Source organism: Thunnus maccoyii, chromosome 15 (assembly GCF_910596095.1).
Source record: "Thunnus maccoyii chromosome 15, fThuMac1.1, whole genome shotgun sequence".
In the NCBI taxonomy this organism is placed as follows: domain Eukaryota; kingdom Metazoa; phylum Chordata; class Actinopteri; order Scombriformes; family Scombridae; genus Thunnus; species Thunnus maccoyii.
The window spans coordinates 25,699,707-25,727,032 of NC_056547.1; the positions used below are offsets into that span (position 1 = coordinate 25,699,707).

Below are 27,326 nucleotides of genomic sequence, written 5' to 3' on the forward strand. Positions count from 1 at the left end.
TCATAACAGCAAAATTCTGGACCAAAGTTAACTAATTCCAATGGATTCACTGTAGTCAAAAGATTTGCTCACTGAGGCGAAGTAAACCTGTGCAAAGCTTTCAGGAATTCAACTTATATCATCTACCAAAGGCAAACTGTCTTTACAATTCTGGGTAACACTTTCTATGAAGCCCATGTCTAAAATGCATTATAACATACTTGTAATGCCTTATAATCTGCTTATAACACTCTATAATTAAAGTTGTAAACACACACACACAAATATTCATAGTGCTTTATAACAATAATACTAACACTTTATAAAGCATTTTATAATGACTTATAATGTCAAGTATCATAATACTTCATAATTGCTGGTCACTCTGACTTTTTTTTACAAGGATCATAGTGTATTATAATTCTCATCGTTGTAATACATTATAATCACTGTTGTAATGCATTATAATGTGATTATAAGTTACTCTAAGTGGTCATCGGGCGCTTTAAGTGAAGTAATGAAATTCTTTAGGAATAGGCAGATATGATTACATTACAAGCTGTTAAGTCCCTATAAGTGGTCATTGTTTGCTTTAAGCCATGTGAAGCAGGACAGTAAATATAGCAGGACAGTTAAATGTAGCCAATGTATCCCTCAATGGGTCTCAGACCCTGGTCTTCCAGACCACAGATGACTGCACTAACTACTCAACCAGCAGCTGATCCTGCTAGCCAAGGGTCAGTGTGTCAAATCATCTCTAGAGAGAAATGACCTGCACCATGACATTACCCCCTCCTCCAGGAAGTGTGTCCCCGCGCTTCAGCCTACCACCTCCTCACACGGTGTCAGGCTCCTCATTCACTTCAATTCATTTTAATACTTCTGAATTAGAGGTGGTAGGCTGAAGCATGGGGACAAACTTCCCGAAGGAGGGGGTAATGTCACGGTGCAAGCCTGTGCCCTCTAGAGCAGTGGTTCTCAAAGTGGGGTCTGAGGACCCCAGATGGTCCTTGAGGGGGTTCCAGGTTTCCCCAGCAAAAAGGGGAATAATTTATTTTCACTATCATTCCATCCATAAGTAACACAATGACAGAATGTGTGACTATTTTGGTCATGGGTTTCATGTACTTTCTGTAATAACACATCCAAAAGCAAAAATCCTATCAGATGGGGATCTGTGGTCTAATTTGAATCAGTTAAGGGGTTGATGTGAAAAAGTTTGAGAACCACTGTTCTAGAAAGTAATGACAACTGATTATTACCAGCACTGGCCCTTGGCTAGTGGGATGAGCTGTTGGTTGAGTGGTTAGCATAGTCATCCAGTCTGAGAGACCTGAGTTCAAGTCCTGGTGTGGGAACCATACTTCGCTACATTTACTGTCCTGCTTCACTTTACTTAAAGCAAACAATTACCACTTACAATGACTTATAACCAGCTTGTAATGTAATGATATCTCCCTCTCCGCCTTCAGTACTTCACTTAAAGCACCCAATGACCACTGAGAGTAACTTAAAATCACATTACAATGCATTATAACTGTGATTATAATTAATTATAAAATGATTATTATGTATTACAACTATTAGAATTAATACACTATGATCCTTGCAAAAAAGAAAGTCAGCGAGTGACCAGCAATTACGAAGTATTATGATACTTGACATTGTAAGTCATTATAAAATGCTTTACAATGTGTTATGATTATTGTTATAAAGCATTATGAATATTTATGTGTTTATAACTATAATTATACAGAGCTATAAGCAGATTATAACACATAAGTATGTTTATAATGCATTATAGACATGGGCTTCATGGAAAAGTGTTACAAAAACCATCTATACTGTTTGATTACATCATGTTAGGTGCTGATGTAAAAAAATGAAAAGAAATGTGCCAATACACAGTATTTTTTCTCTCTCGTGTTGGTATCAGTCCCAAAAGGTCCACTACAGGTCAGGCTGTGTTGAGCACAGATTAAGATCTGTGGTTAAACGGTTGACTGTAACTATTTTTGCTGTGACCTATTTTATAATTTTAACAGACACCTGCCAGCCAATCAGAAACAAGTATTTCCAGTTATGATGGGACTACATACATTAATCATTTCTCCTTTTTCCTCCCCTTCAAGCACAAAATTAAGTTTATTACATAGGTCTTAACTTTCTTTGCTGTATGTTCTCCTTCTTAAACAATTTGTTGAGGTATAAATAGATGGTGCTAGACTTTAGAAGTACCCTAGGGTTAATTTGTCTTGGACATAATTGCCACATTAAAGTACTGCACTCCACAGTGTTTCAGTGTGTCGTATTATCTGCTCAAGAAACAAAACAGCAGCAACAGGAACATCGTGCCACAGCAGATTGTGTGTGGGTGAGTATGCAGGGCTTTTGTTGTGCTCCTCTTTTTTACATAAGAAAACAACATTCCCTTTAACAGCACCCCTTCGGTTCATGTCTGGGAAATCCTCTTCTAGTTGCTGCTGCATCTGCGTCATCAGGAGCAATTTTTACAGCTTTCAACCTCCCACATGATGGCAAGCTTGAAACACAAAGAGAAGGCGGAATGAGAAACAGAGGTGCTTTCCCTGCCTTCTTTAAGGAAGCTTGTAGTCGGGCATCTCATCTGTCAAAGTTTTAGCAGCAATTTTATGCTGTAAAATTGAAAAGGACAACAATCTTTAGTGACTTGAAGTTTGTTGTCTGACACTTTTTCAAGTATCTGAAGCTAAAACTAAATTCTCCAGATGCATACGTGGTTTTCATAGGGCCTCACATTTTAAAAGTAGGTACAATAACCAAATTTGAACCATCGTAACAAGGAATATCTCCACTTAAAGAGTAACTACAAACCCAAAGTCTGCTAGCTCCCTCCCTCCTAGCATATTTAAAAAATGCAGCAGAAGACTGCAGGGCAACGACTGTAGGGGGAGTGGCTTCGTGGCTACGTAATGTGTGACACAGGAGGTATTTTATGACGTAGACCCAAACAGTCGACTCTATGTCAGCAAGGTTCAGCGTTGATTTAAAACAACCCATGAAATGCTGATTTTTTATAAATTTAGTGTCGATGTCAATATTAACACCAGAATTGATCAGTTTCATCACAGTACAGTCATATAATTTAGTTCACAGCTCAAAAACAGGTTTAAGTGTGCAATGCCTCTTTAAAGATCAATCTTATGAAAGCTAATCATGTTGGTGGAGGTTTTGCCTCATTGAACAAAGATCAATTTGTCAGCAAAACAACTGCAGTGGAATCTTTTCTCACTTGTCTTCAATTGGTTTTAAGGCTAAGACTTGGACAGGAATTCCACCACCATGCCTGGAGGTATCTACACCTATTAGAGTTTTAATGTTGAAGGTAAAGTGGATTCATTTGCATAATTAGGGTTGAAACATATTAAGAGAAGAGGCAGGTAGGCAGAGCAGAGTAATGAGGCAGGGAAATGGGAGTAAGTGTGCAGCTCAGCATATGACAGCAGCCATGTTTAGACCGCACTACGGTGAATCTCTCAGGGGAAGCTTACTAATGACTTTGATTTTTCTGGAGATGAGTCAAAACAGTCAGTGGCCTCCCTCCCTCCCACTCAATCTGTCCTCCTCAAACAAGCGCCTCCACTGTCTGTTGATGTTGTTGTTCCAGTGTCGAGTATGGAATTGACACGGCAGGCTATTGTACAGCGGTCTTGTTTGGCTTTCCATTCTCAGAGATTCTGTCAGAGGAGGAAAAGGTGGATACTTTACAGTGCAGCGCGTCCCCTGCACTATCGAGTGCCACACCATCCCAGTGAGCAAATATTTGACAGTGATAGAGGCTTTGTGCTCCATTGAAACTATTCTCAGGCAATGCACCTCTCATGTGTGCAGCATTTTAGTCTGTTGTTGTGCTTCTCTTTGTTTGTTTCCAGACTGCAGCTCTCACTGCATTGTAGACATTGTTCTTACATGGCCAAGGAACTCAATTGCTTTTGATTGTCTAATGCCACATAAACTGCATGTTTGGGTTGCTCTGATAAGACGTAGCGACTCAGTTTATCTTATTATTTCATACTTCAACATAAATAAGCAAATAATTATGTATATTCTGTAAAATGTTCTCTTTGTTTTAATTAGCTTCTGGACAGTTATGTGTTGTAGAGCTCCCTGTGGGCTGCTTGCCAGGCCACTTGTGGTGTTGTAATATTTATCAAACCAAATGAGCCTCCATACACGCCAGGAATGTCTGTAGTCTAGTCCTACACCAATGAGCAAGATAGTATCCAATTAATTATAATGATACATTCAAGAAAAAAATAAGTAATCCAAATTTAATCAGATGTGATGTGCACAGAGTTGTAATCACAGATAGGCCTGAGGTTGAGTTTGATGTTCAGAAGTGCTTTACAAAATGAGAAAAAACGAATCTAAGTCTTTGAAGCCCTCTGTGGAGAGATGTCTCTTGCTATAGACTTCAAGATTCTAGATTACCATAATGAAGGATAGGTTATCCCTAAGTAGCATGTCATTATCCTTATATGACTGATATGAATATGTATATAGGAATAGTTAGATAAGCAGATCAATGCCACTCTCATTTCTGTCTGTTGAATATAAAGCTACAGCCAGCAGCCAGTTAGCTTAGCTTAGCATAAAGACTGGAAAAAAGGGCAAGCAGCTAGCCTGACTCTCCCCAAAGGTAACAAAACCAGCCTACCAGCAATAGAAAAGCCCACTAATCAACAATTTATGTCTTGTTTCACTAATCCATACAAAAACTGAAGTGTAAAAGTGACAAGTTGTGGTTGCAGGAAGTTAAGTGTGGGACTATTTCTTGGCCGGGTGTAGTGTCTTCCTGGATGTTGGATTAAGCAAACAAGATGTAATGTGTTAATAGGTGAGCTCTAGGGGTGCTGATATGGTGGATTTTGTGACAGAGCCAGGCTAACTCTTTCTCCCTGTTTCAACTCTGTGTGTGCTAAGCTAACCGGCTGCTTGTTAGCCTCATATTTAACAGACATATATGAGTGTGGTATCAATCTTCTCATCTAACTTTCGGAAAGAGATTTGAATATTTTATTTCATTTCTATTAATGAACTGTGGCAACTATCTCCCTAAACCCCAAACCAATAAATCAATTATCTAGGCCATTGCATTATCAGCAAATGCTTTCTGGAATCACTCTATTGACAATGTATGGATGACTGACTTTATGGACTGTCACAGTGCCCAGAGTCGATATAAGCACAACTTTGCAATTAAATTTTTGTTTGTGGCCCTACAGTCAGCTTGCTTTCACAAAAGTCAGAAAAAATAGTTTTAAAATACTATAGATGTGTGAGTTTTTGGAAATCTCCTTGGGTACAGTGCTTTTCTCTGTATACTGTAGGTCAAATACGGTAATCAAGGAGGGCATCCTCCTTTGTGCGGAGGATAATTTTCAGGAATTAAACATAACTTCTTTTTAATTCGTGACAATACAGTCTGTCTTGCTTTGTGGCCATGAACTGTGAGAATAGCTCTTCTGGTTGTGTTTAAATCAGCATACTGGATTATCAGATCAGATTTATTGCAGCAGTTGTTTTTTCCTGCTTCCACACTCGGACTATCGACGTCTGCCGGGAGAAGATAGCCCTAATTATTTTCAATCCATATGTGATTAACAGAGATTTGCCTTTAAATGCTCAGCGCGCGGGCCTGTTGAACAGTCAGCTCAGACACGGACCAGTAGCTTCAGACTCCATGAGCTCATAGCTGAATGTGCTTCAAACCACCGTGGGAATATGGGAATGTGAAATCACATAAAATCTCTTATACTAACAGTGTTTTTGGCCATAACTTTTTCCTCAGCAATTTTCCATTTGTCATAATATGGTTTGTGAGATTCAGCAGGAATTTAGGAATGTATTTAGGGGAAGGTCAAAAAGTCTTGAGTCACTATGGTATCCATTTATCATGCAAGCTACCCCTAAGAGCAAATGCAGAGCTACTATTTGGCTTATGTCTTGTAACATAATGCAGCTGTGTAATGATTGCCCCAGGCGAGTTCATCTATGGTCTGTGTACTTGATTAGCCGTAATTAATTTTCTGACATCAATCCCAAACTCAAGGCAGCAATCAAGAGATTTCTTTTTTTTTTTTGCCTGATTGAAGCCAAGTGGCAGTAAACTATATTTGGAAAATAGAAAAGTGAGATCACTGCAGTTTTAACACTGTTTGGTAACAGGTGAATGTGTGGGAAGGGAAGCAGATAAGAAGGTATGCCAAAACCCATAGCTCATATTCTGCTGATGTGTGATGATGTTTACTGGGGAATATGCAGAGATGGAATAAGAATTAAAAAAGAAATGGCATTCTTGGAACAATAAATCCACAGAATTAAAGCTGCAGAAAGCAAAATGTTTATGTAAAAATATGCACAGCCTACTTGCTTCAGCTTCTAAGTAAAGCTGCAAAAGAGACAGGTCTCCCATTTACTATTTAAAACGCCATGGTTTTGCCATAGTTTTAATATGTAATTATTTTCAGGTGTTAAACATGGTCACTCTCACAGGAAGTGACAATTCAACACCTGAGAGTAACATACTGTTGTTTAAACAGCAGTGAGGAAAACCATCCAGAACAAGCACAACTCACTGATGACAACTAAACCAACCGTGAAAACATTTTTATCACATTCAAATACCTTTTCACTGATTTCATATGAGATCCAAAAATTCTAAAGGCAATTTCCTACAGCTAAAGTCCCTGTTCTCTTTCCAACTTTCATATCAGTGACTTAACTTCTCACAAGGGTAGTTGAATTTAGCCTGCCTAATTTCTGAATGAATTTGTGTTTTAAGCAGAAGTGTGAAGTGAATATACATTGCTATGCCTTGTAAACCTTTATGTTTTAATATTATTAAAATGACCACATATTTAACTGTTAAAGGTGCAATATGTAAGTATCCGAAATTCTCTCTCACACTAACATTATCCAGCTAACCCCTCAATATCACAATATATTTCACATGCTTTGCGGAAATATTAGCTTACCTGACTGTGTTGTGGTGGGTGCCAGTTGTTTGTTGATGTTAGCGGACTCCATTTCAAAGTTAACGTTTACTATTGTTGCACCCTGTTGATGCCGGAGAGAGGCAAGGCTCTCAAGAGTGCACATAAATGTCAAATCCTTTGGATTTTCAGGAAAAGACCAGCCCGAGTCCTTCACATAGAAATCAGTCCACAGGCTGTTATAGGCAACCGATCAAGTCTGGGAAGGTCTCATTTTTTAAGTTACCTTACAATCCTTTCACTCATTGGCAATAGAAAGCACATATACACATATAGAACCTTCAACACATTGGTGTTTTTTTTGTAGTTATGGTAGATGTTAAAAACAGATTAACTTTTATCTGCCCTAAATACCTTATTGTCTTTCTGTTTTTTATTTGGAGTCTCAGACATTAGTGAAACTGTTTCACCATCAAAAGATAAATAAGGTTGTAATCCATTTTACCACCAACCTGCTTTTCTGTTTAGGCATAATCACATAATACAGCTAAAACAGCTTGTGAGTGCTTTATCCATGTAAGCACAACAGATAATTTGGGGATTTTAGGCATTTTCCTACTCTGTTTTCAGATATTTTGCCCACAGTGTCCAATATATTCAAAACACCTTTTACAACACTATTCAAAATTATAGCCTAAGAGAGGCTTTATTTAAATTAAAACATGTTTTATAACCAAATTACTGTCGTTCCTTTCCAATTATAGAGTTAGAAGATTATCTAAGGTATAGGCTGTGCTTCCCATAGCCAGAGTAGGCAGACTACTTAGGACTTGGCACATATCTAAATGTATTTTCCATTTAAAGTAATAAATTCAAGGTTCAGTTGGTCATGGTCGAGGTAACACCTTTGCCTCATTTTGAGCCGGGAAAAGCCCTGGTGTGAGTTAGTGTGTAAGCCTGTGCACAGTGATTCAGAGGCTCTCTACATGGTTAAAATTAATCCTCCAGCCATGTTGTCACTCCTGTCCCCTAGCTGGCCTCCCTGCAGATCCTTGAGTGCCCTCACAGTGCAACAGCACCGGCAATGTCACGCTATCACTTTCCCTTCTTACCTCCGACACAATCATGACATGAAAAGGGGCAAGCAAGCGCATAAATATGCAGACATACACAACAATATGTGCTGTACAGACTACATATTTCCCATGACATTCGTCTAATAAAAAATGTATCCTGGTGCCTGTTTCTAGGTTAGAAATAGTGAGGACAGAAAAAAATACTATGAAAAAGAGGATACATTGCAGACCACCCACTTGAGCAGCAAAGCACATTTTCTTTTTGTTCAAAAACTAAAGAGGTGATTTGTGAGTTAATATTTCAACACACATTTTTTAAGTTCTGTTTTCTAGGTAACAAAACAATTTGTATGACATCTGTATGTTTAACAAATATTAATTCAATTATGATTCATTTATCTCAACACAGATTGATACCAAGGACATAAACATGTTGTGGCTGTAGTACTGAAATGCTCTCTCCAGCATCATCTCTCTCATTTGAGGGCTTTAAATCCAGGACTGAATCCAGGAACTGATCAGGCCGAGCCAAGATTAGATTTTTAAAGATAAAATGAATGAGCAGCAGGGAGAAACACTCTTTACTCATCATTTTCAACAAAGCCAGTGAATATGAATGAATGGGTGAATCAATGAATGGATGAAACTATCAAGGAAAGTAGCTCCAAGAGGATTTTAGCAAAGAGCATCTGGGCAATATTGCTGTAATTAGGAAACCAGCCAAGGCCGGTTTTTCTCTTTCGAACAGTTAAGTCAATGAAAATCTGGAGCATTGATAGTATGCCACCCAACATTTGTGTGTTGATGCTTGAGATGCCCCACAATCCCACTGTTATTAGCAGAGAGTGATAGGTGAAATAGGGGTTTTTAAATTACACCTAGATATGAAGAACAGCAAAGACCTAGACGTCAATAGAACACAGCGCTTTATATCTGCACACAAATGATTCTAGATTAGATCCTGACACCTTTGTAGGGTAGAACATGTCTGAAACATGCTGCTTTATGTGGTACAATATCATCTATCTATGAGCTTCTTAAAATTATCATTGCTGAGTCTTTAATTTATTGTGTGGAAGATGTTTGAGCCCACTCTTAAGCTGTAGGATGCAAACTTGGTTTGAGAATTTTCATCAACAACCAATTTTTCAGTAGAGTTTTAATAAGCACGATTGCCAGCAGCAACAGAATGTTTGTGCTAGCAAGGTGACATTTTCCTAAAGTGTGATATGGTTTTTTGGTACTGTGGGGACTAGCTTTCAGTGTAAGGAGTGGAACATTGTCACTGGCAATCCATTAGCACACTGCCATTTTGGTGTCAAATGGACAACATTTTGCACCTTCTGCTGCCTGCCAGCTCCGTACATGTCAAAACCACACTATCATGGCCCAACAGTGTTGTGTGCTATTTTGCTAGAGGCTACTGTATTTCCATTTTTCCATTTTTCCATTTTTCAATAAAAAAAAAATCAATTACCAAAAAGACAAAAAACAAAACATGTTTTTTTCCCCAATTATGGCAGTTGTGTGAGCAAGAGTAGCTATAGATTAATGTTTAATTCTGTACAGCCTCTCTGTGCCCAACAGCTTGCATGTAAGAAGCCCCGTTCTTTCAGGTGATTAGCTTTCTTTACAGCTAGCAGGTGCATCTTCCATCTGCAGTCTTTAATTTGAATGACGCGCATTGGCAAAGCAGGAATACGTACATCAGCTTAATCACGTTGCCTTGAATAAATCCTGCACCAGTGCTGTGTAAAGTAACCACACAAACCTGTGGCGTCTTTGTACAGCAGGGTGTGGTAGAGCAGAAACCTGACCTGTCATATAACTGTGTTGGTTAAATTTCATAGTGGAGTGAACAGAAATGAGAATATTAACTTCATCATGGCAGACACTCCTGTGGACTATTACTGAAACAATTTAGTTGTGCTGCAGTGGAAAAGGAAAACAACCTTTCTGTCACTTGCAGAAAGGTTACTTTTTTCTTACTACAGTCAGGACACCTGTTTCATGGTCGATCAGAACTGGTTCTTATGACGTGCTGTCCAACCACGTCAGAAATCAAATGTGTTTATAGTTGTTCTGAATGGCTTCACTCAAAGGTGGAGTGAAAAGCCGACCATCACAGAGAGGGGAGGGGGATGGGCGACATGATATTGTTTAAATACAGGGATAACGTTGCATATTTTATCAATAGTGTTGCACTCGGTCATTGTCATGGGAGGATTGTCAATTTCGGGTCTCTTGTTTGTCATTGCGACGGCAGCGACACTACATGAGCATGAATAACCAGGCTTACTTGGCTAAGCCAGCTAGCATACATCCATGAGCATGCTAGAGCAAAGTGGTGCACTCCCAAAATGTTCTGGGTGGAACTCGCACTCTAGAATTATTATACTGCAAGTTGGAGTGAGTGGATTATTGAACTATTTTGACAGTACTAATTTGGGTCACAGAGCATACCGAACTGAAGAAAGTAGCTTACCGAACTGAACATCCCATACTGAACAGTTTGGGATGAATACACGTACCGTTACACCCATAACTGATAATATATGATAATGGATTTTTTCTAATCCAACCCTGGTTCCATATGAGCCCCTGGTTCCTCACATGCCTCCAACCACAAAAATACCAAAAGTGCATTGCCTACCTCTGCACAGTGTGCACTTGACTGCGCCTTGCACTGTGACCAGACTCTCATTCTCCAAGAATTTGAAATGTTTAAGTAAAGCACTGTGAGTTAAATCGAGCGACAGTCTATTAAAATAAACAAAGAGGTGTCCTAATTGGTGCAGATCATGCAGTGTTACATTTATTTTGAGTTTGTCTTCCAACTTCCATCTTGGAAAAAAACAAAACAGTCTTGGACTTGATAGTTACACCAAGTGAAGTCCAAACACGCTTTTGAAGGGAAGTATGGGCACTGTATCAAATACAAATTTAGCACCTCTTTTCTGCGGCCATGCAGCAGTAAAGTGGAACATTTTGGTGTGCAGTCCAAACATGGGCCAAAGCATGAAAAGGACAGGGGAGTAAAAATATACACCAGCACAACCAAATGCTGGGGAATACAACTATTCCTTCCCCTGCCATAGCCAGTTTACTTTCTTTCTGAGGGAACTGCATAAATGCAACAGGACTTAACTAGCAACAACATGGGCCTCCACCTAGTGTTGGCAAGCTGCCTCTTGATGTGATGTGAAGAGGAGAGAACTGTATTTCTGGCAGGCAGCTGTGAGTCACTTTGTCAGTGCTGAACTTTGCTGTAGCACTCATCACTGCTTCATCATTTCACTGCAGTGTTTGCAGGTGAAAAGGTCACTCCCTCCAACCTATGGACTAGCCATGTGTGTTGAGTTGATATTATTTAATAGTCCAGCTGCGGGTAGTGGTGGGGTCATAGCCTGAAAACATGCAAGGCTACACTGATGGCTTAGACTTGAGATATCAGTCAAAATGTAAATATGTGCTGTTAGGCTTTGCTGTAATTTCCATAGTAAAATGCCCAGTTCATTACTGTCATTTCAGAATTATGGCCATTTAGACTGACATTGCATATCATTTAAAGTACCCTGCTGTATATTTACATATTGCAGCAATATACTGTGCTCCGTTTCTGCTCATAGGGATTCAGTGCCAGTTTCTGTTCAGTTGTACAGATATTGAGACATAATATCATTATCTTGTAATACATCCCGTATCGTAGAATTATCTATAGAGTCATTAGTCAATATAGTTATTTTAAGGCATTCGGGATTCTAGAAATAAAAATGCTGTTCATTTTTCTGAACAATTTTAGATGTTCCATAGTCTGAGCAATTCCCAGGCTTGGATGGGAATTAAACTCTCCCAGTTATATGATTAGAGCTAAAATCTTTGTTAGAAAATATCAGATTCTTCCATTAAGTTAAAGTCTGTGTTTGTAAAACTATTAGAAGACAACAACAACTTCCCAGGTGCATTTTAATAAATTACATCCAATCACAGAGTTTAGAGCCCTTGAAAATAAATATTAAATATTTCTCTATTCTCTCTCTAATGTTAAATATTCATGACTAAATTAGTAACAATCAAGATTAAACTTTGGAAGAGAAAGATAGTTATTGTTTATGAACAATAATGTTTGTTGATGTTTATTTGATGTTCAGAATTACGTGACACTTTTTCTAACTAAGCCCCGCCCACGTCAAACCAGGGAGAAAAGAAAGGACAAAAACACGAATATAGAAATCTCTCATATAAAATAACCAGAACTGTTCAACCTTCAGAAAAATGTGTGTTCATGTGGGACCCCATCACTCATACTGAAAACCTGATTAAGAAAATAGTTTTTTAGGGGCCTTTAAAATTCTGTCTCATGAGCTGCAGAAACGAATGATTACACTTTTTCAGAGAACTGATAATACAATCTGGGCTGATATTAAATAAATTCACTTCAGGATTCTAGGATTATTAATTCTGCAACAACCAACCCATATTTCATTCCCAACCGCAAAGCAGAAGACTTTTGAATTCCCTAGAACTCTGATTTGTGCCTCTGACTGGCTTCTTCTCTATCCAACAGCTGCCATGCTCATAGATATTGTAGTATTTAGAGCCATCTGTCATGCAAAACATGACTGAGCATGAACATGACTTCTCAGAAATAAAGTTGAAATAATTAAAACTGTTGGCCATAAGTACAGGATAGCTACATTATACGACAGACTCATGTGTCTCTGTGTTGAGGAATATTGACAATATCAATAAAAGAAAGCTTTGAAACAAGTATTAAAATTCTTCTGGGACCAGCCGCTCATCCCACTTCACGATTCTCACCCTTATTGAGATTTCCCTTCTGTGGGCATGTAAATCAGCGAGATGGTTTTATGTATATGTACAATATAGCCTTGGGTTTTTGAGAGAAGACTCTGGATAAGTCAGGATAATGCCAGGTGGCCCATGCTTCTGCCCCAGTACTCTTCTTCTGTGGCACCATGATTACATTTATCCCCTGCCACGACTTGAATTAGAACTAGGACTTAAAGGACATACCTGAAACCCTCTCTCTCACTCACCTTCACTTTTCCTTCCCTGACTCTCCTCTCACCCAAGATGACTCAGTAAGCACAATCTTCCCAAAAATCTCATTAAGGCCCACCACAGCCACTGAGTGCTGTTGCATTATTCATGTGTTTTTCCCAAGCACTCTCAAAAACTGGGTGAATAATTCCATCTGATGTTTAAAATGCACAGCAAGAAAATCAGCTAGATTACATCTAAGCATACCTTTATACTAACAATACTGTCACTGGGCTCCTACTAGATAATAAATTCTCATATATGAGGTGATCCATAAGTAACTCAAGCTGCGTAAAGTCACATGTACTGCAATTTATAATCTATATAAATAATTTAAAAAAGCTTCTTTAATGAGATGAAGCATTGGACATATTGGGTTATATTTAAAACACTTAACGATCATCAGTTTGAGACATGTGGCTCATCTCAGGACTGAGATATTTCAGTGGGACTCATTAGCTGGCAAACATAAGCATTTTATTTATGCATGGGATGCTAATCCATCTAAAACTGTATGTGTTCTTAACACTCCCTGCAGCGCCATTCAATGTATCCACCAGGGCAGCTAAAGAGATCTGCATAATTCTTCAACTGGCTGTAGAGGACCTGTCAAGCTTTATAGAGATGGAGAACTTGTACTTAAGTGGGTATACACAGAGGTAAGAGTGTTTGGGTGTAAGGTTGTGTACTTTCCTGTCTACAGAGTGTTAGTAGTTAGAACTACAGTACACTGAGCTGGTAAGTAGTTGTTTTACTTAAAGAGGACCTAATATGCTGATTTCAGCTCTAAATTCTTATTTTTGGACTCCACTAGAGTAGCTCTGCATGATTCACAGCCCTTTATGCAGCCCCTCAATATACACAGTTTCTCTTACACTCTGTTTTAGCTCCTGTCTCTTTAAGGCCCCCCTCTCGATGAGCCCACTCTGTGCTGTTTGGTCAGCTTTATGTCTCAGAGTTGTGTAACTTTACTGTCAATGCAAACCAAACCTTTCCTGCTTTAGTGCTTCAAATTAAAAGCTTTTAAATGACTAACGGGAGACTAAAAACATGTTCCTCACTGAATTAGCGGAGCTCCGTCAGCGACGCTAAAAACCGGTTGAAACAACAACATATGGAGCTATTTGGAGCTATTTGTCGAGTGAATCAGTTAGGAATAACACAGGGAGGAAGAGTACAAGCAGAAACAGCCACAGTGAGATGTTTTTTGAAGAGCTGCAGACAACCAGCAAACCTCCAACAGGTAAACTACTTATTTTACTTTGCTGTCCTGTGTAATGGCGGTGTGGCTTGGTGTGACTACTCCCGGAGCAGAGCAGCGAACTCACACTCTGTGCACGTAGCAGATGTCCATATAAAGAAACCTGTCTCAAACTGACGTCAGCTCAGGCTGAAAGTAGAAAAAAACTTTGGAAACTTACTTGCTACATACGTTTACCCCGTTATCTGACACGTCGGCCACTTTTAACATGAATATCCAAAATTGTGACATTATATATATGTCTGAAAATAAGGAAAAGCATAATACGGCCCCTTTAAAGGATATGGAATTTATTAAAGCTCACACAGCTTTTAGATTATTGTCTCACAGCTCTCAAATAACAAACATGAAACAACCCAAGTGAACGAGTGCATGCGTAAGAAATGTGAGCATATTTAAAACCAAATATGCAGATATTTTTTCCGAAGAGTTAAACAGAACTAAAACTGACTGTTGCAGCTGGTTAGAGGAACAATCAACCAATCTGAGTTTTGTAGATGGGATTAAGAATGGAGATGTTGTCTTCCCTCTTAGCTAGCTAGCTAATTAGCTACATCTATGAAAATGGGCAATTTCAATCTTCTATCTTTGTGAAAAACTTTGCATTGATTGCTCCTACAGTAGCAACTTGTACTGCAGGTCTGTTTCAACTGAAAATGATGTTGGCAGGACCGATATGTTACTAGCTACTGATTAATGAAGGCAAAACAATTCAAAATAACTCAAAATAAACAAAATGGCAATTCAGTCTGATTATCAGACTAGTCTTCAAAATTGTTTAAATCAGATTTAAAATTTTGTCAATGCTGATCCAAACTGTGTTAGTATCACATTTGTCTTAAACTGCAAAGGCTAAGCTACTATATTTTTGCGACTAGTTTACAGTGCTAACAACACAGTTTGGCAAAGAAATTTCATTCATTTTAGGAAATGCTTACCAAACATGTTGGTTACTGTCTATGATACGGAAAGACAACAAACCTGTTGGAGGATGAAAATATGGTACTGTAGACTGGATCTGGATCATATGCTGCCATAAAGTCTAACGAATAATCCCAAAACTTCCACTGGAAAGAACAACCGTACAGCTCTAGCCTGCCAGCATCTTAGGTGTTAAGTGTAAAATTAAATCCTACTTTGATCTGAGATATTAACATCCTTCAGACAGCAGATGATACAGCAGCTCTGATACAACACTGACTCAACTATTATGGATATATGGTACCAGTCAAAAGTTTAGACACACTTTCTCATTCAAGTGAATGGGAAAGTGAGTCCAAACTTTTGACTGGTACTGTACACTCACGCATTCTTCTACAAAAATCTTCAGTGTTTCCTCATCATCTTCTCTGGCAGTTTTATCTATGACACAGCTGAAGATGATAGTTTTGGGTTTTTTTTTAATCTCTTCCCACTGCTATGTTTTCATGCATGCCAGGGAATGTTGTATGAGTAACTGAGGTTGCAGTATCATTTCATGACTCATTTTTACCTTCACATGAGACATATGCTGTAGGCAAGCCCCAAGGAAGGCGGGAGATTCCACAGCTGCTGCTGTTAAAATATGCAAATTGGTAAAATATGGTTCCAACTAAATATAACCTGCAATTAAAATTTTAGTGTTGCATTAAGCAGGAGTATAACACAATAATGACCCCACTGAGTCACAACCTGTAGATGATTTATAACCAACCTGAGTGTGGTGGGTGAGGATGCAGAGAAAGAGAGAAACTTATGAATAAATATGCCTGCATCAATCTAACACTGATGTTACAGCAGGGTGTTGTATGGCTTTGTCTAAGTTTTATGGCTGTTGGCAGAGCTGTGGCCTTTATTAATTCAGCCAAATAAAGTATCACGCATAGCAGGGTACTGTATATATGCCAGTGAGTGAACTGCACCTGAGCACTACACAGCCAGACAGATCAAACGTAAGTTTGGCTGAACTTTACTGTTCAAATTTGCATAGAGTCCAACAAACTTTAAGTCACGTTTTCTGTCATATAACATACATGTATTATTATGGTGTGGCATGTTTCCACAGCTCCTCTCTCTGAAGTGCCATAAGGATGAGTGCCTCTCATCTCCATGTGCAGTGAGAATAGAGACTAACTCAGACTGGCAGATGGGTAGAGGGCATCCAGTAAACAGCTACACAGGTCAGGATGACATTAAAATGTCTTTCATTGGCCATCTAACTAAAGAGGGGGAGTCCTCATGCATCTACAGGCATCAAGAGTCACATTTACAACACAGTACAGTACCTCCTGGCTTTCACACACACCCACGCATAGCTGAAAAATTTCAAAGAATTGCCTCTTAGATGTTTAATATTATTTTTGTAGTTTTTATATTTTCTCTGAAATGTGGGTGCATAACTAAAATTACAAATATTCTTGCTTTATGACAGTTTCTCCTAGTGAATCATTCATGATTACATTCTGACAAATAATTTATCTGTCAAGTTCATCGCTATGAGTTGTAAGCAGAGTCCCTTGCACGCACGCACACACACACACACACACACACACACACACACACAGGCAGTGCTGTCAGCGCTCTGGTGGGCTCAGTTGGCAGCACTGAGAATGCCTAGCATGCTGTCAGCGGCACGTTCGCACTGACCTCGGACCAGTGAAACACAGCAGACCAGGACATCCTACAGTCTGCTGAGCACGGATCAGCCAACTGGCCATGACGCTGAAACATGGTTTGTCAGAGAGGGACCCTCTCTCTCTATGCAGCACCCAACAGTCACACCAAACACAGACCGGGGGAGGGGAGAGTGGAGCTCAGCCGATATGTTTGTTTTTAAAAAGTGATACTAGTAATGATTCTGAAACCAGCCCCTGCTGTCTGCCACAGGTTGGAAACTAGCTGATGATCCAAAAATGTTGTGTTCATTGGCTGAAAATGTTAGAAAAGCCTTAAGGGCCCCATTTACACTTCTTATTTCAACACTAATATCTGAATAAAAAATAAATCCAATTCTTACACTTTCATTTAGACATATTAACCCAGATTTTTTTAAAAATCCAACTATCTTCGTCTTGGTGTTAATAGAAAAGAAGAAGTAGATGTACACTCATGGATGTCTTTGCTGAAAGAGTTAAGCTAGCTAGCTACCAACAACTGACCAGATGACTAACAGAGAAGGACTGAGCAACGTGAAAGCTTTGCTCGCCAGCGTGGCTTCTTCCACACAAAAATTACTGATGTAGTTGTTCTTGGGGAGACATGATCCCTCACTGGTTTCCCACCTGTTAACACTGCCAATTGTGTTCATTGGAACATGTAGTTGCTGCTGGGCTGGCCCCCTAAACTCTTCAACATCAGGTGTCTCAGTCCTCCTTGGGAGAGCCTTGAGATGCAATCAGTTATGAACAATAACTCTTGTTTGCATTTACAATTCAGTTCTTTGGGCTCATGCCCGAGACTCATGAGGTAGATACATATAAATGGGGTATAATGGGTTTTTGGAAATTGATAACATTCATGTATTCATTCATTGGACTTCAGCTGTATTATAACTGTTTTCGCAAGTGTGGCTTCTTCACCAGTGCCATTGAAAAAGGCTTTTTCATGAAAAAGAAACAAAAAAACACCTCATTATCCTTAGGATTTATGTCCATATTGAATGATTCCACACCTCACAGTTAACGTCCAATCTCAGAATTCAGTATCAATGGAGGAAGCACTGCATCCTTTCTGTAGTGAGGCAAGAAAATAAGGGTGTGGAGGTTGGTATAGTAGATGGGTGTATAACACGTCCGATTTTCAACGCGGGAGACCAGAGCAAAATGCAAAATAATTGTTTTTTAGAATTGGTCCCTCTTAATCTGCTGCATTTAAACGAGAAAAGACAAACACGGCCTTTCGAAACAGAGGCTACCACAAATGAATTGAATTAAAATGTGACACAATAATTAATTCAGGTTAAGTCCAAGCAATGTAGTTTGCTCAAATCTTGCTTAAAATCCCTCTTATCAGAAGAGGACACACAAGTTTAAATATTGATACTGGCCCAATATTTTGAAAAAAAAAGAAGAAAACAATATATCAGTCTAACTGTAAAGTAGCCCCTGATTCTCATATGGTGAAATCTGCGGGACTCACAGATTGAATATATATGTGTGTGTGTGTGTGTGTGTGTCTCCACCTGTTATGTGACCATGTCCTGCTCACGCCAGACTGTCTGAATCACGCTCGGGCAAGAAGGCAGAACTAAGGCCCTTCTGCTTTCATCTATAATTCAGAGCAGCACCACATACCATTTGTCTCCTGCAGAATTACAATTTCATATCTCCTGTTTCTGGGGAATTGCTTTTCGAGATAGAAAAAAGGGGGTGCACACCTATTCAAGGTTTCAGGTGTTCCTTTGTAAGGGCTCTTTAGGGAATAAAGGAGTATCATGTTAGGAAATCTATCAGCAAAATACATACAGTATGAAAGCAGTGCGAGATATTTCTTTACAAAAGGCTTCTGAGGGTTGCAAGCATCCATCAATGGGAAAATCAATAAATCTGCTACGCTTTTGCTGCATATCATCTTCTTTCTCTGTCTCTGTTCAACCCAGGACTGATGCCTCTATAACGAATATTAAATCTCTATATACAAGCGCATACTGATGTGAATGTACTGGGCTTTACGGCACTGTGCATTTTCTGGGCAACAGATAATCCATAACAGACTTTCATTTCAGTTCTTGATATAGTTACTTAGTGAAGAAACTCATAACATATACTGCATGCAAAATGAATAAAATAAAGAGAAGAGTTCATTTGTAGCTTATAAAAGCTACAGTATCTGAAAGGTCTGTGCATGCAATTTCATGAGGGATACTACAAACTTGTATCAGCATTACCAACTAATGCTAATAGAAGAACAAATGGAGACTTGTAAAACACCTACTCTCACAAATAAAACATGAAGGACTGATGAATGTTACAACCAAAATATTGTATTTTTCAACGTGTGTTTTATATTTAAAGTACCAACCGTGTTTTTGACTAGTTTTGGAAGTTTTGAGGGCTTCACAGTCATCTCCTCTGAGCTGCAAACCTACAATCTAGAGGAAACTTTTTGGAGATCTTACAATTGGCTTGGCTAATCCATAATTAGCACAAAGTCCAATAACAAAGCAGACTGAGTAGGCTGTTCCTCCCAATCAGTCCCTTTTCAAGTTTCCTTATTGTGTCCGTTTAAGTTGAGTCTGGGACTCAGCTCAGGGACCCAAATATTGTTACAATAGACCCAGTGTCTTTCCAGAAAAAGGCCCCTGAAGCTCCTTGCAGTACTGTAAGCATCTCCATTTCTGCAAAAGACAGTTACATTTTCACACAAAATTTAGGACAGAAGTACTTTCTTGGATATTATCAAAAAAAACAAAACAAAACAAAAAAAACGTCTTTTTGCAATAATGATTCTCAAATCTACTGGATGTGGAGAGAACACCCCAAATGTCTACAGCACACAGAAAAACTACAAAACTTAAGTCCCTAATGTTCACTGAATACACCTATGAGGTGTTGCTATATGTCGGTTTATCAAGCTGATTATAAGGTACAGTAATACACAAACACATTAATAAAATAAAATGAGACATGGTGAAACATGGTCAGGAAAATAACAGGGGGGTAAACCAATCATTAATACCTAAAAGTCAATGCTGCATGCCGGAAAAGCAATACAGAGGAAAGATTTATAGTTTACAGAAACAGTGCACAAAAATCCAATAATGTCCAGTGAGCTGCGAGAATGACACTGTGTGTGTGTGTGTGTGTGTGTGTGTGTGTGTGTGTGTGTGTGTGTGTAAAGTTGTGTCATCTGCTGCACAGAGCTACATGGCAGCCTGGCTGAGACTCATTGGTCAACCTGTCATCACTGGTTCTGACTCACCGCTTAACCTTTGTGAGCATACGCCGTTATTTAGTACAACACTGGCCCCGTGGGGAGAGAGAAACGGTTAAATGGATGAGGCTGCAGCGGACAAGCTTACCAGCCCCACCCCCTCACACACACACACACACACATACAGTACTGAACATGCACACACTCTTATCTACTGCACTCAGCTTCTCACTGTAGACAGAGTGGAGACTGATTCATTCAAAGTTAGAAAACAGTTCAGAGTAAACCAACTGAAGTAAGGCTATTAATCCAAAACAGTTGAATGTTTAATAAAACATATGGAAAGATTTATCAAATGGTCTACTGTCAATCCTAATACAATATTTGGCAAAAGGCAAATATAGTACGTCACTTGTGTGAATATTTCTTCCTCCCAAATTTGTTTAAAAATATTTAAATTTTTAGCCAAGTTAGCAGCATAGCTCTAAGAATAGCAATGTTGGTCCAAGAAATTTATGGTCCCCAGAGGATGAATCATACTGACTTTGGGGATCCCCTGACGTTTCATCTGGTGTCCATCATTGGGTCCATGTTTCACTTGAAACACTTGAATACTGTACCTCTCATCTACTAGGTGTAGATGTAGATATAGACTAATGTTAGCATGCTAAACTAAGATAGTGAACATGGTAAACATTATACCTGCTAAATGTTGGAATTGTCACTGTGGGCCTGTTTACCAAATAGAAACAGACACATATAGTAATGAGTCCAATCATTGCTATCGATAACTTTAGTTTTGCTTAGTTACATGAATCAGTGTTTCATAATGTCCCGATGACATACTGTATGTAGTGCTCAAAATTTAAACCAATCAGGCATTTCTATTTGATTTTTTTGCTAATAATGACATCATGATGACACTGCATCATAATGCCACATCTGTCACAATGATTTCTATTAAATTGGTTTCTGCCACATACAAAGTGACAGTCAAAATTGAATTTGGCTCAAAGTGGCACAGTTTTCTTTTCATGAATTAAGCACATGTTCTAAAAGAGCATTGGAGGTAATGCAACTGAGATAAAATCAATTCTTCTACATAAAATTTTTTTCTTCTTGCATCACTGTTGGTCCCAAGTGGACAACGTGTGCTCATTACACAATGTGGGCTTCTAATTTGCTTTCTATTCTAATAATGGAGGGAACAGACATTGCAATTAGTGAGATCAGTTGCAGAAGACAAATAGTGTAGTTTATGTTGTAAAGAGAGGGAACCAGTCAGAGAGTGCTAACAAGACTCATGGTTAACTCAAAAACCCAACATCATGCCACAGCTGGTATCTCAGAAGAATACAATGCACCTGACACTGGTATTTCAGCTGACAGTGTTACAGCTCAGAGCTTTTTGGGGTGTGAGTTACTGTGTTAGATATTTTTTTAATTGGGAAAGCAACTGAAAAGCCCTGAGGGATTGGTAGCAATACAGGCAGTGCTGCTAGAAACTTTGCCTAAAATTCTAAAACAGTCAAAATGGTGCCGTGTGATTCAGCAGAATAAATTTTTAGTCCTCTCCTGCTGTCTAATCTTCATAACATTAAAACACCAGCCACCCATTACAAGTAGCTGTTGCTTCCTCTTGTGATCGCTGCATCTGAGAAAAAGACTGCAGTGTTTCCTCTATAATTGTACGAGAACCCCTGCCAGGCCAAAAAATCTTTTTTTAATGCCAAAAATAACACCAAATATCCATTCGGAAATCAATAATCATTTGCGTTTGGGAGCCTCTGAGTGGTGCTGTTCCAGAATGTGAGTCAACCTCTGTGTCACTGCCCGGGAAACTGTTGACATGGAACCTCCCACCCCCTCCCCAAAAGAAACTAAATATTTTATTTATGTTATTTACCTTATTTATGTGCACTCGTTATAACTACACTCATTACACTCATTAAACATACCCGTCCTGAATCTGGCAACAGTTTGTTGTTTGTTCTTTATGGATCACTAGGAAGTAAATATGGGAAGACTTGTAAAATATGACTCTTTTAACTATTTGTTTGATCAGGTCTAAATGTTCAGAATTATTGAATATATGGGCCCCATGGCCCATCCGACCACCCCAGAGCAGTAAACCTAGGGGAAACACTGGACTGTGGTATTATGTTTGCAGACAAAGCCCTCATTGAAAATAGACCAGCAAGTGCAGATCCCAGGAGCTAATTATTAGCCGCACCATGATTGTCTTTAAATACCAGGTGGGCAGAACAATGACAGGTCCAGACAAAAGAAAAGAACAAAAGGCCATCCCTGTTTGATAAAAGGAGGACATAAAGTGAATCAGCCACTAAGAACATGTTATGGGTGTGTGTATTTGAGTGTGTGGTCAGACTGTCCTAAAAGGTCATGGACAAAGAAATGACATTCCATGTTGTGCTCAAACCTCAGACCACTACACCAATCGTCAATGTATCTGCTAGCGGAACATTAGTTTTTGCATGACTGATGCTCCAAATTCATATTGTTTACTCTGGACTGATTTTTACATAATATACTGTACCTAACTATGCAGGTTAGGTTTTTTCTTCAAAAATGATGCTAATAAAAGCTACTTGTCTTTACCATCATTTGCACATCTCCCTCTATGTGACCCAGCACTACAAGAAAAATACACAATTCTGTCAATACACAGCGCCATTCCATTCCACTGCGACTCCATAATAGGGTGGAAAGGGGATAGATGCTCCCATGTGTCTATAGCAAGCGCTAGATATGAGTCTGATCGATTCATCCAGGCCTACAAACCAATTATTTCTCCTAGCTCTGCGACTGTCCAGAGACTTAATCTTAATTACCCCTTCCAGTCAGTGCTCCCTCATATTCAGTGCAAGGCCATGTAATGGATCAGTGGCCATTGTTTTGAGTGGGGTGTGACACAGCAATCAGTAGAGGAAAGATGTGTTTTGGTGGAGTGGAGGCTAAATCATGAGTTGACTTAAACTGGTTCAAAAATTGCTAAAATAGTTCCTTGCCATGCATCGTCTGCTGTTATCTTTCATTATTAGTCTGTAAATGACTCTCCACACTCCATAGTAACCACCTATCCTTTGGTCTGTATGTCAAGTATAACAGGCTTTGATGTTAAGTGATTGAAGATTAACCAATATACAGTTGTGTTCATAAGTTTACATACCCTAGCAGAATCTGTAAGATGTGTACCATTCATAGTGTCTATAGTTGTGACCATAAAGTTAAATTTTAGTCTCATCAGTCCAAATAACTTTGTTCCAGAAGTTTTGAGGCTTGTCTAGGTGCTGTTTGGCATATTGTAAGTGGGCTGTTTTGTGGTACTGGCACAGTAATGGCTTTTTTCTGGCAACTTGACCAGGAAGCCCATTTTTGTTCAAGTACCTCCTTATTGTGCATCTTGAAACAGCCACATGCAACTTTCAGCTGAATTTGCTTTTGGGTTTTTCTTTGCAACCTGAACAATTTTCCTGGCAATTGTGGCTGAAATCTTTGTTGGTCTACCTGACCATGGCTTGGTATCGACAGAACCCTTAATTTACCGCTTCTTTATCAAAGCTTAAACACTACTGATTGGCATTTTAAAATCTTTGGATATCTTTTTATGTCCTTTTCCTGATTTATAACTCTCTTTTCTTGCAGGTCCTTTGACAATTCTTTTGCTTTCCTCATGGCTCAGTATCCAGTAATGTCAGAGCAGCCCTGGATGCAATATGCAGGGTCTCTCAAGAGCTAAGAAACTCATTGACTTTTAATACACAGACACTAATTACCATCAAACAAGTCACAGGTGTGGAAACTTACCTTTCATAGCCATTTAAACCTGTGTGTGTCAACTTGTGTGTATATTATCAGGTCAAACATTCAAGGGTATGTAAACTTTTGATAGGGGCCATTTTGGTGATTTCAGTTATCATTATGATTTAAAAAGGGCAAACACAATTATGTGAAAAGAAATGGCTTCACCTGACCACTATCCCTAGATAAAACAAAAGTTTTCAGCATGATCAGTCATATTTTCCAAGAAATGGCCAATATTTCATGTATTCTACTAAGGTATGTTAACTTATGAGCACAACTGTAATTCCCAATATATGGGAAACAGATACAAAGTCACAAATATAGTGACAACCACAGATCATAATGATTAATAATAACCATACTGTTGGAAATTTGTCAAAAAACGATTCAGCTGCCAAAATCAATCTTCCCAAGTTACTCTCTTTCTCTGTTTTTGTGGAGAAAAAGAGATTGTCATCCTGGAAGAAACCACTCCCATCAGGATAGAAACGTTTCATCATAAGATAAAGGTGATCACTCAGAACAACTTTGCATTGATTTGTAGTGACCCTTCCCTCTAAGAGGACAAGTGGACCCAAACTATGCCAGAAAAATGTCCCCAAAAGCATAATAGAGCCACCGGATCCTCTCACTGTAGAGGTCAAGCATTCAGACCTGCACCGGTTTTTCCTTTCGTTTGTCACCCGTCTGTATACAGCTAATGTCTAGCTAGGTCTTCAAAATTAAAGTGGGTCCTACGGTCACCTACTGTAGACTGAATAAACCCAGTATGCTAATGGCTGCTCATTTAAAAACCAGAATACTGCAAAACCAAGACTCATCACCAACTGATGTTCTCCTAGATGAATGCATAATTGAAGGCTTATGATTCAATCACAATGGAACATAACAGTCGGGATATTCTGCCTTGGCTACTTGTTTTTAATGGGGTCAGTTCAATTTGAATTAAATGTTAAGTTGTTTAGCAGTTTGACTGTATCAATTTAGCTGCTTCCTATGGGGACATTTAGATTTATTAATATTCTATTGCGAATCTGGTGATGCACCATTGCTGACAGCTATGAAAGCTGCTAATGAGTGACAATTAGGCCAATAATTAATGATAGCAGTCAGTGTTATGAGGATAGGCAACAGTCATGATAATCATTCAGATTGACTAATTATGTTGTCTAATAGCACCATTTCAATTGATCTCTTGTGCTATCAAGCTTTTATCTTATGACAATAGAGGTCCTAGCAACTCTATCTGACCCCGTTCATTATTAGCACCATCATGAGAGGCAATAGTGCCAGTTTTGAAACTCAGTGTCAAATTACTGTTTGTCTATGTGTGTGGGTGTGCATGAGAGAAAGAGAGAGTGAGCCAGAAAGTGCAAATAAAGGGAGTGAAAAAGATAATGTGACAATGTGACAATGTATTTTCATCAAGTGTTTCCCAAAATACATCTCCTATGCTTTTTGGCACACTAGGATACTGCAATGGTGCTCTATGGCCCTCGACGTCTCCCCATAATATGCTGTCACCTAGTCACATATTATTCTTGCAGCAAGCCCTGTGCACACACTCTTCTTGCTCTGGAAGGTAAACTTGGTATTCCAGGGCAGAGGGGAATGACAGGGTAACAGTGTATGCTCAGTGGTTCTCAGTAGGTGTCCTGCTACAGCGATGGCTGGTATGTGTCAGGGCCAGAAACCTGTCAGTAGTGTGAGCAGGATCAGTCCATTGAATACTAAAAAGTGTCAGTTACCCACAGGGTTGACACAGACCTGTCAGCGGGCTGCTGTTACCGAGAATCCCTAGCTGGCCAACATCTGATGCACCACAGTCAAACATGATGGATCACCTGCTACATCTTCTTAGCAGTCGCACGGAAAGACGGATAGCATGTCAGAAAGGGGTACAGACAGGCAGCGATGGGACCTCAGAAGTGCTCAACAATGACAGGCAAAGCAAATCTAAGTAATAATGCAATGATTCCATATGAGAATATCTGATTATAAACAAACATCATAAAAAGTGAATGATGAGACTCCTCAGGGCAAATCATAAAGAAATATCTTTACTTATTCTGACCTGTAACTGCAGCACCCTCCTTGGGTAGAAAAGTTCAATTTTGAGATTGTTGTGACACACTTATGCGAAACCTCATCCACCAAAGTTTTTCCATAACCCAATATAGATTGCACATGATGGATGGCCAAATGAAGAAACGGACAGAAAACCTTCTATACTTCCCTTCCTTGATTCATTGTGGGAGACACAAACACATTTGTTGGCATCCACACACTGTAACACATTCTACAAACAACACAAGGCCTGCCCCACACACGTGGGAAAAGATTTGATTATGAGTCTATGGCACCAGAGCATCATTGAGAAGGATCAATAGCGACAGAAGAGTCCAGTGGAGTGACTTCTCCCGCTGAAGGGCTATGTCATGTCCCACCATCGTCAAACAGACTGGCAGGCTCTGCAGATCTCCGGGGATTATGATTCAAACCTGAAGCAAATGCTTGTGGACCAGCTCCCACACTAACTGGCAAATCCTGGGTCCAACCCATGTCACAAAGGACCAGGCCATGGCTCAAGTGTGTTACTGCCCTGATTACTACTAAATGGCTCATCACTTTATAATAAAAAACTGAGGAGTACATCAAACCTACTGTTGTGCACTGCTAACAAAATTTAGATAAAAAAACATCTTTGTTCTATTCAGGTTTGAGATAAATTGTCAAGCTTGCCATAATGGCAGTCCTTTACATATAAGAATGTCACTAAAACAGTTCTTTCCTGAGATGACTGTTGCATCGTTAGCTGTTAACTTTATTGGACAGCTGAAGGTTTGTAACTCACTGCTCCAACTGCCCCTGCAGGTGTGTTGGAAGACTGAGCTTTCCATTTTATATTGCTCCATACTTTGCATGTGTGAGATTTTACAGCTAGCTTTAGATTTTATTTCAACAACTGGATGACAAGGTATGTTGCAATTTTACTCGTTTCATATACTGTAATCAATCTCTTTGAAAGATTACTTTTTTCTTTGTTGAAGATGTACCTCTGTAATAGTAGACACTGTTAAGTGTATTTTAGCAGTAATGTTCATGAATTGTACAACTGAGCAATTCATTAGAATTTATGGCTGATATGGTTAGAAATTGCTGCCACTACCAACTAAAGCAAACCCAAGCAAAGAGAAGATAATCAGCAGCATGACCTGGCCTTATATTTACATTGTATCTGCTCAGGCTAAACTACGGTGGCTGGCCCAACTGAATTCATGATTCGTATGAATTCAT

General features: G+C 39.1%; 1 protein-coding gene across 5 annotated transcripts in view; it reads right to left on the bottom strand.

Moving 5' to 3' along the window:
• trappc9 (trafficking protein particle complex subunit 9) overlaps positions 1 to 27,326 on the bottom strand; it is a 214,871-nt gene that overhangs the window by 36,089 nt on the left and 151,456 nt on the right. The window contains exon 22 of one of the 5 annotated variants that reach the window (XM_042434956.1): positions 1,907 to 2,521. The exons of the other annotated variants lie outside the window; for them this stretch is intronic. Within the exon in view, the coding sequence (XP_042290890.1) occupies positions 2,499 to 2,521 (23 nt within the window). The 3' untranslated portion in view covers positions 1,907 to 2,498. Of the gene's footprint in view, positions 1 to 1,906; positions 2,522 to 27,326 lie in introns of those variants that run through there. 5 annotated transcript variants of the gene reach the window in all.